The following is a 27,390-nucleotide window of genomic DNA, read 5'->3' as shown; positions in this document are numbered from 1 at the left end:
ATTAATTTCAAAACATGAACATAGGACAATAGTGATAGTTACATGTTTAATAAAATTATATGTGCCAGAAAGGACTGTTTGGGGTCGTTTGATAGCTGCCTTTAGTCAAATAAAAGTGTCTTAAGACAGTTTCTGAAACAGGACAGTATGGGAAAGCCTCGTCTGTTTTGGAAGTTAAAAAAGGCGCCAGCAGGAAAATGCTGACAGATAAGATGAACGAGTAATTGAGAAAGATTGTGCAGAACTTCAAATGTTAGGTACTCCTTAGTTAATTTGGCAGACAGCAGGAATTCACTCTGTTTTAAGTAGGAGGTGATGTGTGCAAAGATATGAGTCTGGAGTGTGATGTGACTTCTTTAAAAGGCCTGCATAATCTTACACTATTTTAACAGAAGTACAACATTCGGACCTAGCATCAGACCTGGAATAGCTTCTTCAGGACTGAGCTCTGCATTTTAAAGGGACATTGACAATTTACAGTGAACTAGAAAGACACACAGGATAAAGGAAAGTTGGGTGGCCACTTCACATAAAGGATAATTCATCATTTTTAGAATCACTACATTTCCAAAAAAAAAGAAAACTAAGTGGAGAGATAATTGCCATCTTACAAGCAGTTGTTCATGCAGGGTTTAGTAAATGCCCACTTGTCATCAGGGTTGTGAAGGGATGTTCTAGACATGTAAGAGAATTCTGGTTTCATTGGGAGGGGGGATGAGATTAACAGCTATGATCCTTCCAGTTCTGTTCAGCCATTATGTTGCTATGGGGAATTTTTTTATAGTTACCTCCTTTGTTGGAACAGTCCCAAATACCACATGGTCTCAAGACTCCCTCTGCACGCTTGGTTACATTGGCTGACTGGGAATCCCTCTGGGGTCAGAGGAGGGGGAGGCTCAGTCCCTTAGGCAGTCCTTAACAGCAGCGCAGTGCTACCAGCCTTCTACGCTAATGAACATTAAATAAGCTTAGATATTTTATTTGAAATTCAGTTTGCACTGTGGAAAATAAGAGTGGCAAGCTATATACAACATAGAACATGTTGAATTCTTTTCTGTTTCATCTTTTTTCTTCTGATTTCCCTGCCATTAATGGAATAATTTAAGCCTTTTTTTTATATACAGCAATAAATAAAAACAGTAGGCCTTTACTATATACTATATAGTTTATCTGCATTAAATGTGTAAAAGTATTTTATTACAGGACATATTTTACTACTATTTTAAATTCAGATTTGTGTTGTAATCTTTTCCTTTTTATCTGCTGCTGCTGGAAAGAGGCTCCAGGTAACCCTCTCTCTTTGCTCTAGTCCATGAGGCCTGATTCTGTCTTTTTATTATCTTTGATATTTACCATTAATGAGCTGTGTTCTTTACCTCTGTTCACAGCTTTCCATGTTTTTCTCCTTTGAAATTACTATCCCTGAAATGACTATATCTTAATAATTGGATTCATACCTGGTGGGCTACAGTCCATGGAGTCACACAAGTCGGACATGACTTTTTCACTTTAATAATTGGATTCATAACATATAAGTAACTGCCTTACTAAAACTTAATCCATTTGACTTGTGTAATTTTCCAAGTTGTATAATTTTAAGCAATAATATATCCTATATAAATTATCTTTACAAAAATTAAAATATGCTTAATTGTTATACAGGATTTAGAGATAAAAATTATATACTTATTAAAGCTGTCAGACAAAAACATTGAATAAAGGTCAAGAACTTGGAGGAGAAGGCAAGGCTGCTCCCATTCTTTAAAATGACTTTAGCATAAATATTTTAAAATACTAAATAATATATAGTTAATTATATTTATTACTTATAGACTTTTTTTTTTTTTTTTTACTTATAGACATTTTAAAGTATATGAAAAAGGTTTGGAATCAAAAATCTTTGTGATAATTTGAAGAGTCCTTCATATAGTGTTGCAAGTGCAAAACTTTTATGTCACCAGTCATGGTTATATACTTCTACATACTGCTTCACATATGTATGAAAATACACATTTATATTACATGTTTAAGACATAACACTTTATTTACTTTTTATAGGTGTGTACCTTGAAAATCACTTTGAAGATGCAAATATATTGTTATGCCTTTCATTTTATGAATTTATTCAGAAATGTTAGAGTTTTCTTGACTGGAAAGTTAACTTGTATCATTTTCTGATTTAGTTGTTACTCAATTAATATTAAAATTTGAAGGGTGAGTTGATATATGACTGATTAAGATTCACTGTTCAGCTTATTAAACATTTGAATAATGACTATCTGAGTTTAAACTAAATGATGTGGGTTTAAAAAAAACAATAAGCAAAAGGCTTTTTTTAGGGAAGAGTTGCCACATTTAAATAGCTGAAAATGGGAGCTCCATATACCTAAGGACACATTATAAATAGATTCTGAACTTAGTGGTGGAAACAGAGGGAGAGGAATAGATTTGAGAGCTACTGTGTAAGTTTGCAAAATATGAAGTAAATAGTGAAAATGAGGGAAGAGGAATTGGAGGCAATAGTAATAACCTTTTCCAGAGTCGCTGTAAAATGACTTGTGTGCCTAACTGACTGTGTTGCCATAAACACACTAGGAACTTCAGAGGAGAAGATAAAGGGCACAGAGGACCCAGTGATGAGTACACGTTTGAACTCAGATGTGATTTACATCGCCAACAGTATGGAAAGTTTATAGAAATATTTTCAAAATTCAAGAAGAATATATTGAGTACTTGCCATGTGCAAGATACTGAGATAGCTACGTTAGAGCACTAATCTAGGCTGTTGTTGGTAACGTACCCCATCAAGAAGCTTTTGAGTTTGTAAAACTAACATTTGTATATTTTTATCACCAATCTGTTCTTATGCTGTTGTATTAGTTGCATTTATGGAACATACATCAAAGAAATTAAAAGTGAATAGAAGTTCTGACATTTTCTTTCTACCTTGTTGCCTTAGAAGATGCCAAGATATAGAGGGTGGAGTCTAGTGAGAAACACAGATGGGGTTCACTCTTGGGGTGGAGTGTCAGAGACATTGCTCTCTGGAGGGCTGAGAGGAGCTGGGTGAGGACGCTGGGTGATGCTTCCCTTCCTCTCTCCTGCTTCTCTGTTTCAGGCCTCCGGTGAGCAGGGCCCCGCCACAACCAGAAAAACTCCAGACCAACAACGTTGGCAAGAAAAAGAGGCCCATAGAGGTGAGGAAAATCCACCCCCGGTGTTAACTTGCACCTTAGAATGTGTCCAGGGCTTATTCTCTTTCCTATTTGTAGAACACCCAGATCTTACCATTATTCTTTATGAAAATAAGTGTGTTGAGTGTTCTTTTTTGTTCAGTTGTAAAAATTGATTGCTTAACTGTCAAGTCTGAGCTTGGATTGACATCCTCTGTTCCCTTTTTTTTTTTTTTTTTAGTATTTTAGTTTTCTATGAATAATACCCTGAATTGAACCATATCTCAGAGAACTTCTACATGTAAATGTATGGAATGATCTATGGCTTATAGAAGCATAGTCACCTTAGAGTGTCCTGTACTTAGTGGTTTGAACTTATAAGTTAAGGACTTAATATTTATACTAAATCAGAAGCTTTTACCCCATGATATATTCACTGTAGAGTTTAATAACAGCCCTGCTTCCAAGCAAAGAAACTTTCCACAATAATTGAGCAAAAGAGAAAAGTTCTTCCACATTTCATAATTTCATAATCCCAGTATCAGCAGTAACAAACAGACTGCTGGGTGTGTGTTGGTCACTCAGTCGTGCTTGACTCTGCAACCCCACGCACTGTAGCCCGCCAGACTTCTCTGTTCTTGGAATTCTCCAGGCAAGAATACTGGAGTGGATTTCCTTCTCCAGAGGATCTTCCCGACAAGGATCAAACCCTGGTCTCCTGCATCGCAGGCAGATTCTTTACTATTTGAGCTACAGGGAAGTCCTTAAGCAGACTGCTCAGTGAGGTCAAAAGCAAGGTGTACAGCTGTGGGAGGGTGATTGTTGTACTTCCTGCCCCACTCAGCCTCACATGGCCAGTGAAAATGGGCACTTGGAGTCGCAGAATTATCTTTAGCCTGAGCTATCAGAGACGGCATGCTTAGTACATGAAGCTGATAAACTCTTTGGATCCTTGGAAGCATATCACTTGGACCTAGTTTATCTTCAGTTATATATACAGATCAAATATTTTTGACTAACAGTTAACACAAATTGAAATAGTTTTCTTTTGGACACAAAGTATTTCAGTGTTTAACACACGAAATCTTAAGAACTGAAATTCTTGGAGTCAGATGACAGTATGCTTCCCTTTTCATTTTTATAGATTTATGTAGAAAAGTATGGAATGTGTGTTTCAGCTGCTCAAAAAAGCTTAGAGAGGCGCATCTAGCTTAGTTTTGTGTTTGAAATTTATAAATCAAAAATGCATCCTCCATTTTGACTGAAGACCACCAGTACCATATACAACAAAATAATGGTGAACATTTAGACATGAGCAAATGTATAATGGTTTTATCATTGTTTTAGGACCTTGTGTTGGAGCTTGTTTTTGGCTATCGAGGCAGAGACTGCAGGAATAATGTCCATTATTTAAATGATGGTGATGATATAATTTATCACACTGCATCTGTTGGAATTCTTCACAATGTTGCTACAGGTAGGAAACCCTAATTCTCCATTCCCCTCTTTTTATAATTGAGTATTTTTTATTTAGCATCTTGCTGGTGCTGCTGCTAAGTCGCTTCAGTCGTGTCCGACTCTGTGCAACCCCATAGACGGCAGCCCACCAGGCTCCCCCGTCCCTGGGATTCTCCAGGCAAGAACACTGGAGTGGGTTGCCATTTCCTTCTCCAATGCATGAAAGTGAAAAGGGAAAGTGAAGTCGCTCTGTCATGCCCGACTCTTAGTGACCCCATGGACTGCAGCCCACCAGGCTCCTCCGTCCATGGGATTTTCCAGGCAAGAGTACTGGAGTGGGTTGCCATTGCCTTCTCCAATTTAGCATCTTAAAACTCTGTTAAAAATATAAATAATTAAAATACATGAATCTGGAATATGAATATTTCATACTGTAGAACTTCCTAGTAATAATTTAAGGAATTTACAATCTTGAGAGTATAGCACAGCAGAAAAGGACTTCATAATGCAAAGTGCTTATAGGTCTCGATTAGAAGTGAAGGATGACTGTGCTGAAAGCATGTTTCACAGCAGAAACATTGGTAACTTTATTCTGTTTCCCCGCACGTGGTTGTCTCTGACAGTTAGTGATTGAAAGGAACATGTTGGGTGAGTGATAGCTAGGGACTGGCGATGGAGTGGCAGTGGTCCTGCTGAGGGCTTGGAAAGCCAAAAAGGTTAACTAAGAAAGCTGCTTGCCTGTGACTTGACTGATGATGTCTGTTAGATCCAAGAGATGGGAAAATATGTCTTGACGTCTATTTAACTGATTGTATTGTTGAAAAAGTTCTCTAAGCATCATTTGATGACCGAGGATGTGATAATCCTACTAGTAATACTCTTTATTAATTTTGAATTGCTTTATTACGTAAAGTTATAAACTTCATCAAGTCAGAAAGTTGTTCAGTTGCTCAGTCGTGTCCGACTCTTTGTGACCTCCCATGGACTGCAGCACGCCAGTCTTCCCTGTCCTTCACCATCTCCTGGGGCTTGCTCAAACTCATGTCCATTGAGTCAGTGACGCCATCCAACCATCTCATCCTCTGTTGTCCCCTTCTACTCCTGCCTTCAGTCTTTCCCAGCATCAGAGTCTTTTCAAATGAGTCAGCTCTTTGCATCAGGTGGCCAAAGTATTGGAGTTTCAGCCTCAGCATCAGTCCTCCCAGTCAATTTTCAGGACTGATCTCCTTTAGGATGGACTGGTTTGACCTCCTTGCAGTCCAAAGGACTCTCAAGAGTCTTCTGCAACACCACAGTTCAAAAGCATCAATTCTTCGGCGCTCAGCTTTCTTTATGTTCCAACTCTTACATCCATACATGACTACTGGATAAACCATAGCCTTGACTAGATGGACCTTTGTCAGCAAAGTGATGTCTCTGCTTTTGAATACACTATCTAGGTTTGTCATAACTTTTTTTCCAAGGAGGAAGCATCTTTTAATTTCATGGCTGCAGTTGCCATCTGCATTGATTTTGAGCCCAACAAAATAGTCTGTCACTGTTTGCATTGAAGATACAGTTTATCTAGTACAAACATTTCTGGCTTTTTTTCCCTCTGGTAGCTTCACTCTAATTAGGTAGAATGGATTATGTGAGTCATAATCCCCTACTCCTGGTCAGTATTAATCATTAATATGGAATATCTGTTTTAGTTTCCTTAAGAAAAAGATTCATCAAGATTATACAAATCAATGGTAATTTTCTATTCAATACTTTAGGTCATTACAAAATATCTCTTATTAATAGAAAATCCTCTTTGAGGCTTCACTTATCCTTCACAGAGAATATAGAAGATAAGAAAAGACACACTACATAAGGATGGGAGAGTAAACACACTTGCATATTTATACATGTAGTTTGCTTCAGTTTCCTGGTTTTTAGTTACTCAGCTTCCTAATGATGGGATGTAGAGAGCCGGGATCGGAGAAGGCAATGGCACCCCACTCCAGTACTCTTGCCTGGAAAAATCCCATGGATGGAGGAGCCTAATAGGCTGCAGTCCATGGGGTCGCTAAGAGTCGGACACAACTGAGTGAATTCACTTTAACTTTTCACTTTCATGCATTGGAGAAGGAAATGGCAACCCACTCCAGTGTTCTTGCCTGGAGAATCCCAGGGACGGCGGAGCCTGGTGGGCTGCCGTCTATGGGGTCGCACAGAGTCGGACAGGACTGAAGTGACTTAGCAGCAGCAGCAGAGAGCCGGGGTAGAGAGATGACCAAGCCCCTGCCCCAGTGGCTTGTGTCCGTTCTGTGGGTACATTGCTGTGTGTATAGTCCAAGAAGTCCTGATCTGTTAACTAATCTATTGATTTAGTCAGTAGCACATATAATTATTTGTTTGTTCCTTTAACTGAACTCAGCCCTGGGAAATATGAAGCACATTTTACTTTGAGAAGAAGTTCAAAAGTAATGTTAGATATATTAAACGTTATTTTAAAATGTTTTTCTTTGGTTTCGTTTTGCTCTTTGGAGGACCTAGTGTCGACAGGGCTCCGCCGGGGCCCAGTCTGCCAGCCTGGCCTCGTCCCCGCCTCTCCGTTTGGCTTGCAGGAGCCTCCCTTCCTTGCCTCCTGCACAGTCACGGTCTGCCAGGCCTCTCCACTGTCGCTGCCACGAGATAAACCAGATTACTTCTTTGATCAGAATTTTTTCAGTACCTCCCCACTGACTACAGAATAAATATAAAATTTAATAATAGGCTTGTTTTCAAAATCCTCTGTAATTCTAGTTCAAACTTGCCTGTCCAATGATATTTCTCACTTTTCTTTTTTGTTACCCTGTATTTCAGCCAAATGAGCCATCTGTATGCATACCCACGGCTTCCCTGCCTTTGTATCTTTGCTTCAAGTATTCCTCTTCCTGAAACGTGTGGCCCAACCACATTCACATTTCCAGAATCTGTTGTGTCAGTTCAGGAGTGCCATCTGTTCGTAAGAAGAACAGATCACTGCATATTTCCATAGCGCTTTGATCTTTAACTCTCTTGTGGCACTTGATGTCTCCAACCTGGTTTTACATGGTTATGCCTTTCAGGGTTCACTACTTTAAGGATTTGTCAGTCACGTTTACATCCTTAGGATGAAGTATATATACTGTGCTCAAAAAATATATGTTAAATAAGCAAGGAAGTTAAACACAGCAGTTTATTACTCTGAGTAAAGTGCATTTGACTATTTCACGTTTTAAGTTTTCAAATTTAATTTTCAAATTCTTTTTTTATAGGGACTCAGAGTTTTTATCAGGAACATAATGATGATATTCTGTGCCTCACTGTAAATCAGCACCCCAAATTTATCAACATAGTGGCAACTGGCCAAGTAGGTATGTTTCTGTATTTTAAAAAGAAATAGTATTAAGTAATTGTCTTCTTTTAATTAATTCAGTATCCTAGGGGAAAAAGACTAAAACATTTTTGTGTATTGTTTGAAATGCATTTATACATGAAGCACACATCCAGTTTTACCATATTATTTGCTTCCAGGCACTTTTTTTTCACTTTATCTGTATTGGTTCAGACAGTTCAGAATGAAGAGCATTGTATTTTATAGTGGTTGAAATAGTTGGATTTAATCCTTTAGCAGAAATTTCTGAGCAGCAGAAAGTTTGTATTTAATAGCATGTAAAGCAGTAAGGAAGAGTCTGAGGCGGGAGTGGTAAGTAAGAGGAGCTGAGAAGTGACTGGTGAGCGGGCAGAGCCTCTGCCTCGGCAGGGGACGCCCTGGAAAGTGGAGAAGCCAAGCCTGAGCTGCCGGGGAGCCCTTCTGCCTTTCCCTTTGGCGGCGATCGTATTTGCCACCTGGTTTTGAAATCCCCTGTCTTGCTATTTTCTTTCAACTCTCTAGAAAACTTTGACAAAAGTTGTAACTCCACAAGCAAAATGATGAGCAGGTGGCAGGTCTCTTTAGGACAAATCTACCAGTAATTGATCACTGTGACTGCTACGTAACAGACCTACCTGATCAGTGAGATCTTCACGACCCTTGTATAGTTTGTAAAAATGATCAAAATCATTGGGTTTATTGGATTTCAGTGAGCCTCAATGGCTAAGGCAACTTTCCAGGCGTTTTTTCCTTCTTGAAGAAGATAATTTATGCTTTAATATGATCAGTTAGAAACTTGTTCTCTGTTATCTATTAGTTCTAGAGTTATGCCACAAAGACCTTTCTTCCTTTCTGTAAAAATTTTCTCCTTTTAAAAAGAAAGTAGGTCAGTTCTTAACCTGTTACATACACAATATTCCGAGCTTTGGATTTATTAGTTATTTACATTCTGTTGATGTATGGTTGGTACGTGGTGTGTTAGATTCTGCTGTACAGCAGGTCGTTCAGCTCTTTTCTGTTACGGGTCATCACAGGACAGTGAATACAGTCCCCTGTGGTATGTGGTAGGACCGTGTTGTTCATCTGTTTTATATATGGTAGTTTGTATCCGCTAACCCCAAGCTTCGGTCTCGCCCTCGCCATGTCCTTTCCCCTTTGGTAACCATTAATTTGTTTCCTGTGTCTGTGAGTCTATTTCTGTTTTATTAGTAAGCTAATTTGTGTCCTGTTTTAGATTGCACTTGTATGTGATGTCACATGGGATTTGTCTTTCTCTTTTTGACTTGCTTCACTTAGTATGATAATCTCTAGATCCACCCGTGTTGCTGCAGATGGCATTGTTGCATTCTTTCTTATGGCTGAGTATTATTCCATCGTGTGTGTATGTACCACGTCTTCTTTAACCATTTTCCTGCTGATGGACATTTAGGTTGCTTCCATGTCTTGGCTCTTGTAAAATAGTGCTGCTGTGAACATTAGGATGCATGTATCTTTTCAAAGTAGAGTTTTCTCTGGATATATGCCCAGAAGTGGGATTGCTGGAGCATATGGCAGCTCTGTTCTTGGTTTCTTGAGGAATTGCATGGTTTTCCATAGTGGCTACACCAATTCACATTCCTAGCAACAGTGTCGTCTGGAGGAGGAAATGGCAGCCCACCCCAGTATCCTTGCCTGGAGAATCCCATGGACAGAGGAGGCTGGTGGGCTCCAGTCCATGGGGTCACAGAGTCAGACACGACTGAGGGACCAACACATGCATACATACTAACAGTGTAGAAAGGTTCTCTTTTCTCCACACCCTCGCAAAAAATTGTAGGCTTTCTGATGATAGCCATTCTGACCTGTATCAAGTGATTGGTTTGCATTTCTCTAATAATTTGTGATATTGAACAGTGTGTCTTCTTTGGAGAAATGTCTGTTCAGGTTTTCTTCCAATTTTTGATTGGGTTGTTTTTTGTCATTCAGTTCTATGAGCTGTTTGTATATTTTGGAAATTAAGCCCTGTTGGTCAAATTATTTGCCGATATTTTCTTCCAATCTATAGGTTGTCTTTTCATTTTATTTATAGTTTCCTTTGCTATGCAGAAGCTTCTAAATTTCCTTATGTCCCATTTGTTTATTTTTGCTTTATTTCTATTGCCTTTGTAAATTGACCTAAGAAACCATTGGAGAATGTTTCCTTTGCGTCATTTTACTTGTATCAATTAATGTTTCTCTGACTTTATGAATTTAGGAGAAACAATTATCTATTATGGGCCTGAAGGAATGTTATTATATGTAAGTGTTCCTAACCTCTCCTTAGGAAGCTGTTATAAAATGCTTCCTCATATAGAACAGAAATCTGTTTCTCTTTCATTGCAGTTCACCGGTCCTCGTTTGGGGGCACCTAGAATATTTAGACCTGTGATGGTTAGGTCTTTATCTGTACTCTTTATTTGCCCCAGGCCCACAGACATTCCAGGATAAGCCTGTTTTCCAAAACCAAAACCCTCAGTTTTAAACCATTCTTCACGTGACATAGTTTCAAGTCCTGTCATCATTTCGTTGTCATCAGAGCATGTTCAAATCTAAAAGTGGTATATCCTGACTGGTCTTCTCAGCAAAGTCAAGTACATTATTGCCTTTTCTCTCATATTCCAGGTCAGGACACAATACATCTACATTATCAATATGTCCTTGAAACAATAATTTCATAGGCTTCCCAGGTGGCGCTAGTGGTAAAGAACCCGCCTGCCAATGCAGGAGACATAAGAGACGTGGGTTCAATCCCTGGGTTGGGAAGATCCCCTGGAGAAGGAAATGGCAACCCACTCCAGTATCCTTGCCTGGAAAATCTCATGGACAGAGGAGCCTGGCAGGCTACAGTCCATGGGGTCACACAGAATTGGACACAACTGAAGCACACAGGGACATAAAGTTCTAATAAAGTAGAGAACAATCGTCTATCTAAAAAAGGTTTCTAAATTTTTCTGCTTTCTTTCTTGCTAAAGATTATTGACTCTAAAATTTTGATTAATAAGTATTTCTACTGTAAATACAATGAATTTCATATTTTCTTTTTTGGCAGTCTTTTACTCAGACAGAAAATGTTTAGTTAAAAAAATAAGAAGGGTTAGTTTGTGGCCTGAATTAAGAGCCTTCCTTTCCTTGAGTTACATGCCAACTTTTACCATCATTTCTTTCAGGTGATTTAGATCTGATTCTTCCCTTCAAGTAGAGCTACATGAAAGCCTGAAGGATCTATTAGCAGGGCATTTGTAAACCAAAATAAAGTCATATCAATTTTAAACCATATCAGTACTATTGAAAATGTTTTTATAATTTCATGTAACTCACTAAAGAAAATACTGATCTAAAGATTGAAAGGTCATATGCATATAATACTAATACGCATATATAATTGAAATTAGTGGCTTCACTTACAGTACACTCAATTTTATGTAATTTTATATATGACACAATTATTTAAATTATTTAAAATTATCTTATGGTAGTTGAGTTTTTATAAGTTTTGCATATGGTGTTTATGCTGTTGCTGGATCATTGTTTCTCTGCTGCTTTTCCATTGTAGGTGATTTGGCAGACATGTCAGGTAAGGAAACCTATCACTTTCTACTTTACTCATACTGTTAAGCAGTGATAGCCTACATTTTTACAGAGTAATAAGATAGCTGAACTATTTTGGGTTTTTTAAAAGTCAAGAATACATCATTTTAATGTCATGATACTGAGCCCAATCTACAGTAATTTTTTTTAACTGAATTTTGACTTTCTTAGTATGCTCAGAATTGTTGTAAGCACTTTACTTGTATTACCTATTTAGTCGTCACAAGAGTTCTCCATAGTAGGTATTAACTTGCCATTATCATATACCTGGTAGGAATAATGGTGGGGCTAAAATTTGATCTTAAGTATGAATCAGTAAATTTTATTGCCTAGAAATAAAAAATTTTCAATGACTATTTTTATATAATCATCAAAATTATTGCATATGTTAGATCAACAGAACATTTAAAGATTTGAAAATAACTTTTTATTATTGAATTTAACCATGACTTTGTGAAGTTACAAAGCTCTTAGATGAACAAATGCATGTCAGTTGTTTTTAGATATTATAATAGCTAGGCTTTTTCAACTCAGTTTCAGTTCATATAATGTAGTAAGTATTAACAGTCTGATAAAAAAAACATTTCCCAGTGAGTTGTATCCATTTCCTTCTCCTCCAGGATAAAGCATGATTTTGTGATTTGACTATTTAAACCACAAATGTATTCGCAGCAGACAATGGCCTTGCTCTCTTGGGCTACACCCAAGAGCAGAGGTTAGCAGACTTAGAACCCGTGGGCCAGATCTGCCCACCGCCTGTTTTTGTACAGCCCATGACTGAGTATAGTTTTTAGTCATTAAAATAGTTGGAAAATATCAAAGAAAGAGTAAAATTTCAGAAAACATGAGAAGTGTATGGAATTCCGGTTTCAGTGCCCACAGATAAGGTTTCTGGCACGGGCCTGCCTGTTCAGTCACGTGCCGGCAACGGCAGCTGGGCTGCCCGCAGGGCAGGGTGGCAGCAGGGACTGTTGTAACACTCGGTGCTGTCCCGTGCAGCTTGGCACACTCCAGATCGCAGCGGTTCTGTTTTAAAGCTGGACAGGTTTTGAGTGCTACATGTACTGCTATATTCCACAACGTTTTGTTGTTGTTGAAGTATAGTTGGTATACAGCATTATATAACTTTCAGGTATACAACATTGTGATTCATTTTTTATAGCTTATATACCACTAAAAGTTATTATAAGATAATGGCTATAATTGCCCTGCGCTATACAATACATCCTTACCTATTTTATACAAAACAGTTCGTATCTCTTACTCTCCCACCTCTCATCTGCCCCAGCCGCTCCCCTCTCCTTAGGTCGCCACCAGCTCGTGTTCTGTATCCGTGAGCCTGTTTGTGGTTTGCATATGTGTTCATGTGGATCGTTTTTTAGAGTCTACATATGAGTGATATTGCACAGTATTTGTCTTATCTGTCTTACTCACTGAATACAACGTTCTCTAGGTGTATCCACCTTGCTGCCATTTGGTTTTTTAACCATGGCATATCTATCATGGCAAAACAAGAGAGGGGAAAGGAAAAATAGACTGAATGTCAAACTATAAAGGCACAGTGAAGTGTGGATTTTGTTGTCAAATGAGATGGTAAAACATTGTGCTTTTTATGCAGTGATACTGTAGCTGTGCTGAAAGAATACAGCCAACGTTTTCATACTGACTTTGGTGCAAGATCCCCAGGTCACAGGAAAGCAAAAATAAGAAAAGTTAGGAAAACAGTATCTTTAGACTTCCCTGGTGGTCCAGTGCCTGGGACTCCAGGCTTCCACCGCAGGCGGCTTGGGTTCAATCCCTGGTCAGGGAGCTAGGATCCTGCATGCAGTGTGGTGTGGCCAAAAATAAATAAATAAAATAAAATTTTAAAAAATTATTTAAAAAACACAGTATCTCATCACAACAGAGTTTATTCAAAAAATAAAAATAAAATGTGGCTAAAACCTAAGTAAGGTTCTGAATAACTCATTTGTTAGCTAATTAAGACAAGCTGTTTATTGCTGGCTTAATTAAGTCATGTTTGACTACAATGAATGAGTGTCCAGAGAAAGTAAACTTGTTTAAGATCTTTTGCCAAGAACCATTGCTAAAACAGTTGAGGGCTTTGCGAACATCAGTCGTCACTAAAAACAGGCGAAAAAGGGGGCAGATGATTCTGAATGGTTTCCCTTGGTTCTTGATAGGTTGACAGATGTTGCCAGTTGTTTACTGCAGGAATCAGTGCTGACTTTTAAGTGACAGTTTGCCTCTATAAATGGTCTCCATGGAACAACTTGAAAAGATAATATTTTCAAATAACTTAAGAAAACATTAATTCAGTACAACCTGAAGTGGAATCTGTTAAGATGTACTACAACTGAGGGTGGTAAAAGTATATGTGGAGCTAGAGCAGAAAAGAGGATCGTTTGTAAAATGGACGAGGCTTATAAACTTGAAAGGCACTTGAGGCCTATGGTTTATTCACTGTGTTATTCCTCAGCAGCTGCTTTGTGAAAAATATTTCAGTCTATCATGTATAATTGAACCTCAGGATTTTGTTTTTGAGAGTCAGCAGTTAACTTTATTTGCTCTCATAGCCCTAACCATCCTCAGTTGTTAATTTCTGTCAGAAACAGAAGGTGAGTGTCTGACTTCCCCTGCCACAGCAGTTGAGTGGTTTAGCAGCAGTAACATTTTGTCGTTGGTGTTCTTTGCAATCTCCGTCACTCAGAGCCAGGACTGAAATTTTTCTGAGACTAACTGCCCTCAGTCTCTATTATGGAAAACTGAATGGCTCTGGAAATTAGTTTTTGCTGCAGATTTGTTAATGTTTCTTAATGATTCAACCTGAAGTTACCAGGAAACTACAATCACAGTTACACACGTTGAAATTACAGTGCTTATACGTGAAATTTATACTGCAGGAAGCCACTTGGTGACAGCTGATCTCTGACTCACAGGTCCTGCCACACTGCACGCGTATGTCTCAGCCGTCAGAAATTAAGACAAGACACCAGATTCCTTTCCCACACAAATTTGCAGCAAGTATATTTTCTGGGCTCAAATTTCAGTTCCAGCAGCATTGTTTTTAGATCTTGATACAAGTGTAAAGAAAATTGCCATATTTAAAAAATCTGTTTAACTGTACAGTTGAGGAACTTCCACCTAATGTTCAATTTGTAGTTATTATTCTGCAATATAATACATGCTAAAAAGACAAACATCAGGCCAGAACTCTAATACAGTTTTCTGAATGCCTTCCAAGTGATTAACATATTCAGTTAAAATCATTTGCTTTTGGATTGATATTCATATTTGACAGTACCTATCTGTGAGACATTGTCAGAATTGAAAATCATTATAGGTCATCATTAACAAATGAACATTTGTAATTGTTTTTTAAATAAAGAACATTGACTTTGAACCCCACTTAAGTGAATTAATATTCCCCCTCAAAAAATTAATTCTCATTAGTAGATCAATATTATAAAAATTTTCACTCAGTGAATTTCATCAATAAAAATTTTGTGGAAATTTGTTTTCCACAAAAGAAAATTGTTTTCTTGTATTACATAAGAACCTGCATAATGTCTTCAATTTTGTCTCTTTTACAGTAACAGTTTGCTGAGTCCTACTCTAGAGGGAGACAGGCAATAAATAAGTACATTTTTTAAAATAGCATGATCTAAGATGGTGATCAACATGATAAAAAAAACAACAGGGTGATAGCAACAAAGCAGTGGTTTTTTCAGAAGTGGTAAGATCTAGCTAGGCCAAAAATGATACTAAACAGTGACGGCCAAAGGGTGGTCTGGGGGCTCCAGACTCAGGCCTGGTTTCAGACTCCTAGACCACCCACACCTTCAGAGGTCCTAGAGGATCAAGGCATGGTGGTCCTGGGTCTATGTCTCTTTGAAAGCACTGCTCCAGGGGTCACACACAACCTGCGTCTACCAGCTTCTGCCCAGGGCAGCCCCCTGAAGACTCAGAGACCAAGATTCGTTATTGGGGGCTGATCGCATAGACATAGAGCCGCAACGACTGAAACAGCATGCTCCCAAGAGAAGGCGGGTGCTCGGTGCCCCAGATGGACAGAATGGCCTTATCAACACAGGAAACATTTCAGAAGTCAGGTTCTTACACGCTGGCAAGCAGGCCATTCTAGTGATGGTGAGTTCAGTCCTGCTTGTGTTCACTTTTTGCTGTGGAGGCCCTAAAGCTGAATCAAGAAACAGGAAGGTTAGTGTGACTGGAGTAAGGCCTCTGAAATGAACTTTAAAAAAGGTTGGGTCAGTCACGTGGGGCTTTGCAGGTCATAGAGAGGGGTTTGCATTCCTACTAAGTACAGAGTCCATCACCAGAGAGTTGTAGGCAAGGGAGTTTATGTGATCTAATTTATACTCTGAGTACATCACTCTCTGCACTACTAAGAATACAGAGAGGAAAGAGCCTCCAGAAAATTGGGAGGCTCTTGCAGTAGTCCAAGCAAAAGACATTTTAAACTAGGGTGGTAGGAGTGAAAACAGAACTAGGCAAAGATGGCTCAGATTTTAGCGGTAGATCCAGCAGTCTTTCTGATAGAGTGGATTGGGGGCATGATGGAAAGTAAGGAATAGAGAGTAACTTAATTTCTTGCTTGAACAGCTGGCTAAATGAGATAGCGCAATACTTTGGGAGAGAGAGTTGGGCAGGAAGAAATTATCTGCAGTCATTAGGAATGAAGGGAGTGTAGGTTCAAATGCAGGAAAACTGGTAGGTTTGGAGGTGGGAAAATAAGGAAGATCCTCTCTGATGGCTTTTGTTGATACTTCATCATCTGAGGGTGAGGAGGTGCTGAGGTAGTGGGAGAAGTTTCAAAATTCTCACTTTGGAATGTGGGAGAATAAACGTGTGTATTAGAGAGGGTATAGTCTAATTACCATCTGAGTACAATAGTTGTGTTTTGACTAGACCCTAAGGGAACATCTTTTGTCTCTGGCAGAGTTTTTTCAGCCCACCTAAGACTGTGTAAGGAGGTAAGAATCTGACACTTTTGATCCTTAAGGCAAGTCAAGGAGAGAGAGCTCTGTCTGGAATAGGTCACTGTTTGTCCCTATAGGCTGTTCATTACATGACTTAGTGGTCTTCCACGGGCCCTCTCATGACCGAAAAGAAGGAAATTGATCATTGCCCAGGAGTGCAGAGGGAGGGTGCCCACCTGCCTTTGCTGATTCAGGAGCCCCAGTGCTTCCCGGCCCTTCCCCTCTGCCGCCCGCAGCACTGGCCTCACCCACGCGGCTGTGTTTGTATGGAAGTGGTGGGGTTAGATGCTTCCTTGCCTTTTCATCAAGTGGGAAGGACAATAAAATCCTCTTTCAAAACCACGACCTAAAATCAGTGCTCCCTGGGTCTTCCCTGGGTGGCCCAGTGGCTAAGACCTCTCACTCCCAATGCAGGCAGCCCAGGATTGAGCCCTGGTTAAGGAACTAGATCCCACATGTCGCAACTATGACCCAGTGCAGCCAAATAAATGAATATTTTAAAAAATAATAACAAATTAGTACTGCCTTTTAGCCTGAGTGAGTCATTTTAAGATGTGAGCAAAGACTTGAACTGAATCACTGATGTCAGGGGTGAGGGGATGGGACGAGAAGGATTGTAGGATGTGTGGAGGTCTTACCACAATGGGTGTAGACTATTAAGTTGACTATGCAGTGTCTTTCCCCTGAATTGCTTGTATTTGCATGAGGGAGGCATGGATTCCTGAATAAAATCAGAGCTTTATTAAGAAGGAAGGAAGGAATGCTGGGTCCAACATCAGTGGTGATGTTGTCCAGTATAGAAGAAGTGAAGTGAAGTTGCTCAGTCGTGTCTAACTCTTTGCAACCCCATGGACTGTAGCCTACCAGGCTTCTCTGTCCATGGGATTCTCCAGGCAAGAATACTGGAGTGGGTTGCCATTTCCTTCTCTAGGGGATCTTCCCGACCCAGGGATTGAACCCAGGTCTCCTGCATTGTAGGCAGATGCTTTTTACCGTCTCAGCCATTGGTACACTTAATGGTCCATATTAAAATCTTGTTTTTAAAATGCACTGTTTACTATGCTGCATCAAGGCAAACTAGGGGATGGAAAAAAAAAATCCTTTAAAACTTCGATTCTTATGAAATCTATTTGTAATTTTAAGAGACCCTTATGGGCTCCCCTGGTGGCTCCATAGTAAAGAATCCGCCTGCCGATGCAGGAGACACAGGTTCGACTCCTGGTCCGGGAAGATCCCACAGGCCATGGAGCAAGTAAACCCAGGTGCCACAACTCCTGAGCCTGTGCCCTGGAGCCCAGGAGCCGCAACTCCTGAGCCCACGTGCCTCCGCTGCTGAAGGGCCTGGAGCTCTGCGCAGCCTAGAGCCCGTGCTCCGCAGCTAGAGAGGCCCCCGCAGCGAGAAGCCCGTGCTCCGCAGCTAGAGAGGCGCTGTGCAGCCACGAGGACCCAGCAAAGCCGTAAATAAACTAATAAAGATACTTAAGAGAGAGAGGGACCCTGTGGCATCTGTGTCCTGGAGATGGAGAGTGAGGAATGGTTACAGATCGTTGGTAGGGTTGATTCTCCGGAGAAAGTCAGTGTGGCAGCTAGGCGCTGACCCAGGGCAAGGCACTTCACTTCTGTGAGCCTGAGTCCACAGGAACACAGAACCGCCCAGAGGCAGGGATTGGAAAGGACGAGATGCCCCTGGTCACACGCCAAATCCATGAGACGTGCCTCTCTGGCGACCTCAGTAAGGGCAGAAGCAGGAGTAGGATCTCAGCTACTCCAGCTTCAGGCATGACCACTTTCAAATTACAGGAGAAAGTCAAACGACAGAATTTAACCTTTTGTAAGGTAGACCTTGAGAATGTCCAGTAATTTAAATCTTAAATATTGCTACTGATGTACGTTTAGAGCACTCTAAGTGTGTAACAGTCTCATAACATAGTCATACCTATATGTTTTAAGAGGTGAATTCTTGGTATAAGTTCTTACCATCTCATTTGATTTTTTTAATAAAACTTTGAAAATTTCGGGAATTCAGTTTACTGAAAGTTACTTGCTTTGTAATTTATAAAATATTGAATTTGGAGAATATTGAGTGTTCTTTCTTAAAAATCCATTAGCTACATCATCACATTTAGACAAATACAGTGTATGGATTGCCCAGAGTTTCTTTTTATAGATATAAAAGCATTTCTGTATTACAGAAGACCTGTTTAATATTTGTCACTGGCAAAAAATTATAGAATGATCTCCGGTATATGTGTGTGTGTGTGCGTGTATAAATCACCTAGCATTTCTTACTGAATTAAGTTTACCAGTTCCTCATATCCTTTCACTTTTATTGAATGAGGAATGTACTAATTTTAGTCCAGTGCTTAAATTATTGTGATCAATTTTTCACACATAAATGCTCTATTACGTGGTAAATTTTTATGTCTGTTTCCATGTTGGTTTTATTTTTTTACAGTTGCATAAATCTTTGAATAATTTTTACTTAATGATACTCAAATTTAACTCCCTGGGTTCATATATTGTAACCTTGTTTGAAGAACTGTCAGCTTTAATTTGTCATTGTATACTGTAAATTGTAGATGGTGTAAAATATAGTCTAAATTTATCAGACTGTTTTCTTTAGAAACTAGAATTTCTGTCTGCATCAAGTGATTTTAAGACAGCTTGTCAAGATGTAATGTTTCTCTATTTTTGCAATATTTGTAGCAGATTTATAATTTGAAGCAAATGCACTTTCATGTATTAATTATTTTACTAAAAGTACTTGTGTCCTGAGACTGAACATAAATCTGTTTCTTTTTATAGGGTGCAATTCATGAAAAAAGAACAGTTCAAAACTATGGTTTTTTAACTTAGAAAATTCAGAGAACTGGGAAATCTTTTTAAGCAGTAAAAATGGCTACAAAGAAAAAAAAGTATAATTTTAAAAGGATAAGCAGTAGTATTTCTCCCATAAAATCCTGTTTTTTAAAAAAAAAATACTGTCTTATAGAGTGATATGCACTTAGCTTTTACCAGATGTATGTCTATTTGGTTGAAAATTTCCTTTGTGATCTATTCATGTGATTTCCTACCTATTGCCTTTCTCAATTTGTATTCACTTTCAGTCTCTTCTTCATATAGGTACTAAATATATCTTGGTATTTAATTATTGTGTAATGTTTGTATATTTCTCCATAATATACATAATTATACAAAGACTTAACATGTGTCTAGAACACGCTTTTTTTTTTTTTTTTTTGAAAAGTTGTTTAGAGTTGTGATTGCCTAATTTGTTTGTCTAAAATCTATTTTCTCAAAAGTGCAGTTGGACTATAGCCTGAGGAAGTAGTCTGTATTTTTCTCCCTGTCTCTCCTTTCTCTTTCCTTTCCTTTTTTTTAAATTTAGTCTTAGTTTTGAGTTATTTTTTATTAAGTATACAGTCCTTTGGTATGTATTTCTTCCATGTTTCAGACATAAGTATGCATCAGCCTTAGCAATGGAAACGTCTATAACAGGTGTATCACAGCTTTGGATGCTGTCTTTGTTTAGCCACAGCTCCGTCTATTCACATCTGGGATGCCGTGAACAAGCAGACTTTGTCCGTCCTAAGATGCTACCATTCAAAGGGGGTGTGTTCAGTGAGTTTCAGTGCTACTGGGAAACTCCTGCTCTCTGTGGGGCTAGACCCAGAGCATACAGTTACCATTTGGAGATGGCAAGAAGGTAGGATTTTTCTCTTTGTAATTTAAATAAGTAAATAAATATAGGGTGAAACGAATTTTCTATTTCATATTTGTATTAACTTCTTGATTGAAACCATTATTCATTACAGCCCTACTCAGTACACATACAAAGCTGTTATAGGTGGGTTCCACTTTAAAAACCCAGTGAAATTGTAAACAAAGCATAAATTAATGAGTTACTAATACTAAAAAGGATTCACTGCTCTCTCCTTTCAGTAAGAAATTGTGCATAAAAGGGTCTTGTAGTTATTATTTGGTTGGTTATAAAGGATCTTACTGAAGAATGGAAATGAATTATGTTGTAAGTGAATGGAAGAGCAATAAGGTAATGCTACTTTAATACACTGCAGACAAAACTTTGCTGTTACAGAGCTGTTATAAAAAGTGAAATTCACCTTTCAGCCAGAACTGCCATCTTCCAGTAATTCGCCAGGGTGACCAGCACGAAGGGCAAGAGGAGTGGCCCCTGCTTGCGTGTTCTCTGGCTCTCAGAAGGCATGGCCCTGCATTGGTCCTTTGGCCACATACTTGCAAATCCAGGATAAAGGTGATAGTGTAGATATCAAAGGAACAGATACTGTTCAAAATGGAATGCCCCACGAATGACACCGTGGCAGAATGGGGGAGGCTGCAGTGTAACCAGCATGCTGTTTGCTTTGTTGTAAACAGACAGGGGCAAGATTCCTGCCAGGGGAATTAACGTGCACATTGAGCATTTAGACACACTGGGAGCCAAGATAGCTGCCCAGAATGCCTGAAGGAAAATGGTCAGAAGAAGGAAGCCAGAGAGAAAGGGACTTGGGTTCAGTCGAAGCTCCAGCCGGTCCCCCCAGAGAAGCGCACTTCCTGAGAACCAGTGGAAAGGAGCCTGAGCTGCGGGAGCCCATTCCCTGTGAATTCGTGACCTGATGGGCGCAGAGAAAACAAAGACCCAAACTGTGAAAAAAATAGAAAGTGAAATTCATAGAGTTGCATAGAAAAGAAAAGAGATAATGGTTCCTACAATCTAAAATGCCCCGTAAATTATAATGAAGCTCTCCTTGAATCCTACATCACTTGCAAAGTGTGTAAAAAGAACCCTGGGCACTAGTAATCATCTGCGCAGGATTGCTAGATAGCAGTGCAAGGGACAGGCCGTGTGTGTGTGTGTGTGTGTGTGTGTGTGTGTGTGTGTGTGTGTGTGTAGGGGGCAGGGGGTGAATGCTGCACCACGAGGCTTGTGGAATCTTAGCTCCGTGTGTGTGTGTGTGTGTGTGTCTGTGTGTGTGTCTGTGTCTATGTGTGTGTGTGTAGGGGGCAGGGGGTGGATGCTGCACCATGAGACTTGTGGAATCTTAGCTGTGTGTGTGTGTGTGTGTGTGTGTGTGTGTGTCTATGTGTGTGTGTAGGGGGCAGGGGGTGGATGCTGCACCATGAGGCTTGTGGAATCTTAGCTCTGTGTGTGTGTGTGTGTGTGTGTGTGTGTGTGTGTGTGTGTGTGTGTAGGGGGCAGGGGGTGGATGCTGCACCATAAGGCATGTGGAATCTTAGCTCCCCCACCAGAGACTGAACCTGGGCCCTTGGCAATGAACGCGCCGAGTCCTAACTGCTGGACTGCTAGGGAATTCCCTGCACTTTCTTTCTATAAGCATTTGTTTTTTGAACTGTATGTTTTCAATAACTGCTTAATCCTATAAAAAAATCAACTTAGTTCTTATACTCACCTGGAAAATTCTGTTGTATCTTTTTTCTTAGGTGCCAAAATTGCTAGCAGAGCTGGTCACAACCAGCGTATTTTTGTGGCTGAATTCCGACCAGATTCAGACTCCCAGTTTGTCTCTGTGGGCGTAAAGCACGTCAAGTTCTGGACCCTGGCAGGAAGAGCTCTTCTTAGCAAGAAGGGGCTCCTGAGCACTCTGGAGGATGCGCGGATGCAGACCATGCTTGCTGTTGCGTTTGGTGCAGTATGTCTCTTCAATTGCCTGTGGTCGTGTAGCTGTGAATTACCCAGACTGGACTGTTTGGGGTTTTCTCGCCTTAGATGAGCCACACGAACGTGGGGTATATGGCACTGCAGTCCACTAGTTCTAGCCTGTGTCCCGGTCCTGCCTGTATTTCATCTTTCCAGTTCTGATACTTTGAGAAGTCAGGGAGTGGGAAAGAAAGTGAACGAGGGAGAAAGGTTACGATGGAGACTTGAATCCTTGGGCCGTGGCCATTCCCAAAAGCTGGCCTTAACTTTCTGTCACCCTACGTCTCCGAGGCCCTAATAATTTGTCAGAATAAAAGACATATTGTGACATATGACTTTCCAGTGTTTAAGAGGGTGCTTGGTTTAGGATTTCCTGTGCTTCCTGTTATCTTAACTCACTGCTTATCCTGAGGTTGGAAGCGCTCGGGGCCCGTGTCTCACCAGCGCGAGCACAGCCCTGCCCTGGCTTCCTAGGAAGGGTGCTCCAGGGCCGTCTCTTCCCCACCCCCCGTGCCACTTGGACTTCTGGTTTACAAGACACTTCTCTTTCCTTTAATATCTTGTCCTGGCCAGGCTTTTTCAATCCTTTGGTGCACCAAAAACCTAAGGTGGTTTTCTTTAAGTATTTATGTTGGGTGTGTAATACTTGAAGGAAGAAAAGTATAATTCTGAAATTTTAAAACTTACATTTTTGAGGAAAAACACCACTGAAAATGCTCGTATGCCATGTCAAACTTCAGCTAAATATCATGGAGTTTCTCAGTACAAGACCAGTAATTTCCTTTCTGGATGAAAAATGTACACACTCAAATGCTTGACATTATTATGCCCGTATACATTAACTTTCTTCACATACAAAATTCCTTATTTAATCAATTGCCCATTCCTAGTGGAAAGTAAACTTGAAGATAAGCATTTTAGTCCTAATTGACTTTTTATGTTTGAAGCAACAGTGCAAATTAGCACAAATGTTTTGTTACAAAATGGGCGGTGTTCATTGCATCTGCTGCTGTGGGCGGGAGTCCCTCAGAAGAAACGGAGGAGCCCTCATAGTCAACAAGAGTCTGAAATGCGGTACTTGGATGCAATCTCAAAAACGACAGAATGATCTCTGTTCGATTCCAAGGCAAACCATTCAGTATCACAGTAATCCAACTCTATGCCATATATGGATGTCATCACATGGTCAATACTGAAATGAGTTTGATTATATCCTTTGCAGCGGAAGATGGAGAAGCTGTATACAGTCAGCAAAAAAAAAAATGACCAGGAGCTGACTGTGGCTCAGACCATGAGTTCCTTATTGCCAAATTCAGACTTAAACGGAATAAAGTAGGGAAAATCACTAGACCATTCAGGTATGACCTAAATCAAATCCCTTATGATTATACAGGGGAAGTGACAAATGGATTCAAGGGATTAGATCTGATAGACAGAGTGTCTGAAGGACTGTGGATGGAGGTTTGTGACGTTGTACCGGAGGCAATGATGGAAACCACCCCAAGACACAGCACAAAGGAGGCCTCACAGACAGCCGAGAAAAGAGGAGGCATAGAAGACAGAGGAGAAAAGGAAAGACACACCCATCTGCATGCAGAGTGCTAAAGAATAGCAAGGAGAGATAAGAAAGCCTTCCTCGGTGATCAATGCAAAGAAATAGAGGAAAACAACAGAATAGGAAAGACTAGAGATCTCTTCAAGAAAATTAGAGATCCCAAGGGGACATTTCATGCAAAGATGGGCTCAATAAAGGATAGAAATGGTATGGACCTAACAGAAGCACAGGATATTAAGAAGAGGTGGCAGGAATACACAGAAGAACTATACAAAAAAGATCTTCATGACCCAGATAACCACGATGATGTGATCACTGACCTAGAGCCAGACATCCTGGAATGTGAAGTCAAGTGGGCCTTAGGAAGCATCACTACGAACAAAACTAGTGGAGGAGATGGAATTCCAGTTGAGCTATTTCAAATCCTGAAAGATGATGCTATAAAAATGCTGCACTCAATATGTCAGCAAATTTGGAAAACTCAGCAGTGGCCACAGGACTGGAAAAGGTCAGTTTTCATTCCAATCCCAAAGAAAGGCAATGCCAAAGAATGTTCAAACTACCGCATAATTGTACTCATCTCACACGCTAGCAAAGTAATACTCAAAATTCTCCAAGCTAGGCTTCAACAGTATGTGAACCAAGAACTTCCAGATGTTCAAGCTGGATTTAGATCTCAGAGGAACCAGAGATCAAATTGCCAACATCTGTTGGATCAAAGAAAAAGCAAGAGAATTCCAGAAAAACATCTACTTCTGCTTCATTGACTATGCTGTAGCCTTTATGTGGATCACAGAAAACTGGGAAATCCTTAAAGAGATGGGAAATACCAGACCACCTTACTTGCCTCCTGAGAAATCTGTATGGAGGTCAAGAAGCAACAGTTAGAACCAGACATGGAACAATGGACTGGTTCCAAATTGGGAAAGGAGTACATCAAGGCTGTATATTGTCACCTTGCTTGTTTAATAACTTATATGCAGAGTACATTGTGTGAAATGCCGGACTGGATGAAGCACAAGCTGAAATCAAGGTTGCTGGAAGAAATATCAATAACCTCAGATATGCAGATGACACCAGCCTTAGGGCAGAAAGCGAAGCGGAACTAAAGAGCCTCTTGATGAAAGTGAAAGAGGAGAGTGAAAAAGCTGGCTTGAAACTCAACATTCGAAAAACCAAGATCATGGCATGCGGTCCCATTGCTTCATGGCAAATAGATGGGGAAACAATGGAAACAGTGACAGACTTTATTGGGCTTCAAAATCACTGCAGATGGTGACTGCAGCCATGAAATTCAAAGATTTTTGCTCCTTGGAAAAAAAGCTATGACTAACCTAGATAGTATATTAAAAAGCAGAAACATTACTTTGCCAAATAAGATCCGTCCAGTCAAAGCTATGGTTTTTCCAGCAGTCATGTATGGATGTGAGAGTTGGACTATAAAGAAAGCTGAACGCTGAGGAATTGATGCTTTTGAACTGTGGTGTTGGAGAAGGCTGTTGAGAGTCCTTTGGAGTGCAAGAAGATCCAACCAGTCCATCTAAAGGAAATCAGTCCTGAATATTCACTGGAAGGACTGATGCTGTAGCTGAAGCTCCAATACTTTGGCCACCTGATAAGAAGAGCTGACTCATTGGAAAAGACCCTGATGCTGGGAAAGATTGAGGGCAGGAGGAGAAGGGGACGACAGAGGATGAGATGATTGGATGGCATCACCGACTCGATGGACATGAGTTTGAGCAAGCTCTGGCAGTTGGTGATGGACAGGGAGGCCTGGCGTGCTGCAGTACATGGGGTCGCAAAGAGTCAGACACGACTGAGCAACTGAACTGAACTGACTCAGTTTAAGCCTTTTTGAATATGCTCTAATCTTCCCTGGTGGCTCAGTCAGTATAGAATCCACCTACAATGCAGGAGACCCAGGTTTTGATCCCTGGGTTGGGAAGATCCCTTGGAAAAGGAAATGGCAACCCACTCCAGTGTTCTTGCCTGGAAAACCCCTTGGACAGAGAAGCCTGGCGGGCTACAGTTCAAGGGGTCGCAGGAGTTGGAAACCACCTAACCACTAAACCACCGCTGCGCTAGGGGCTATGCGAAGAGCAGGGCAAGTAAAATGCTAGTGTTTACATTCCAGTCGCAGATAAGGCATAAATTAAAGATGCTTCTGTATGAAAAGTATCATCATTGTTTTCTAAATGTGAGTTATAGAGATTAAGCATAAATATGAGGAATTTGAAATAATATTAAATTGTTGCAGGGAAATTAAACATACAAACTAGTATTCTCAGAAAGATTAAAGAAAGTCTGTTTTTTGGTATAATTCAAATCTTATTTTCTGATTGGTTCTTTCCATATTGTTTTCTGTGCAGGATCTTATACGAGTTGCTCTAAAAAGGAAGTTAAATGGAGACAGAATAGCACATAGTGCAGGATTTGATTTCTCTTGTTTTTGCGTAAATGAATTATATCAAGACTGAAATTCTCGAGATCACCTAAAGCATTCTTAAACTTTTGGTACCTTAACAGATTTATCTTATTTTTGGATTCATTGCAGAAATGCATTGACTTTTGATTTTAAGAAATCATGGGAAATGTTAATTTTCATATACAACCGCAAGACTACTATTTTGCTACAGATAAGTTTCACCTTCCATGACAAAATATTTTGTCAAACCTATCAAAACTATTATGAAAGTTATTTTCACTTCCTGTTCTTTTTTTCACTCTGGGTTACTAGTGACTTTGAAGTTACTCCTTGGGGAACTAGAGGGAAGTGATTCAAAGGGGATCACAGCATTGTTAATTCAAAGGGAACTCAGAGAGTGTGAATGCTCTCAGTTTACACATGAAAAAGTTAATATTGGTGGGGGTTAGAAGTCTTGACCAAGGTTATTCCAGCTAATAGGCAACAGACGTGGAAAAGGAAGTGGCCCTAACAGCCTTGAGTTCAGGTTTTCTGACACCTGACCCCACTGTTCCTCCTGCCATCCGTGCTCCTTGTATCAAAAGGGTGACCGCAGCTCACGCTTACGTAGAGAATTGCTGTTTGACTCTGCCTGAGCCTTTGATGAGTTTATCTCCCCTTCCCCACTCCTTTTCAGAATAACTTGACGTTTACAGGTACCATCAGTGGAGATGTCTGTGTGTGGAAAGACCACATATTGTGTAGAATCGTGGCCAGAGCTCACAACGGGCCTGTGTTTGCCATGTACACCACCCTTCGAGACGGGCTGATCGTCACCGGGGGCAAGGAGAGACCGTGAGTCCCCTTCTTTTCGCAGCCTCGCTGCACACCCCTGCGTCAGGATGCTGTGGTTCGCAGTTACATCAGGATCACGGGGATTAGCCTCTCTGACCTTCCTCCTCAAGTGCTTCTCCTTTATTGCCTTTTATAAAAGTGCCTTTGTGATGATTCTTATTTCTGGCCTTAAATCTCTCCCAGTTTTTTTGACACTGTAGGTAAATCTAAGCTCCAGCAACTGGGGTGATCATTTTTCAGAAATATTCATGGGTAGCCATCCTGCAGGTTAGGAATTCATTTTCTTCATGTCTCTCTGCCT

At 40.1% G+C, this 27,390-nt stretch overlaps 1 protein-coding gene across 2 annotated transcripts in view; it reads left to right on the top strand.

Annotated features, from left to right (window-relative positions):
* Positions 1–27,390, top strand: part of EML5 (EMAP like 5) — a 168,413-nt gene that overhangs the window by 132,287 nt on the left and 8,736 nt on the right. For both annotated transcript variants that reach the window (XM_055538847.1, XM_055538848.1), the window contains exons 28-34: positions 3,119–3,197; positions 4,521–4,650; positions 7,895–7,993; positions 11,564–11,584; positions 20,131–20,304; positions 22,059–22,267; positions 26,932–27,089. In XM_055538847.1, the coding sequence (XP_055394822.1) occupies positions 3,119–3,197; positions 4,521–4,650; positions 7,895–7,993; positions 11,564–11,584; positions 20,131–20,304; positions 22,059–22,267; positions 26,932–27,089 (870 nt within the window). The remainder of the gene's footprint in view (positions 1–3,118; positions 3,198–4,520; positions 4,651–7,894; positions 7,994–11,563; positions 11,585–20,130; positions 20,305–22,058; positions 22,268–26,931; positions 27,090–27,390) is intronic.

Source organism: Bubalus kerabau, chromosome 10 (genome assembly GCF_029407905.1).
Source record: "Bubalus kerabau isolate K-KA32 ecotype Philippines breed swamp buffalo chromosome 10, PCC_UOA_SB_1v2, whole genome shotgun sequence".
Classification (NCBI taxonomy): Eukaryota; Metazoa; Chordata; class Mammalia; order Artiodactyla; family Bovidae; genus Bubalus; species Bubalus kerabau.
This window is presented reverse-complemented; position numbering and strand designations above follow the sequence as displayed.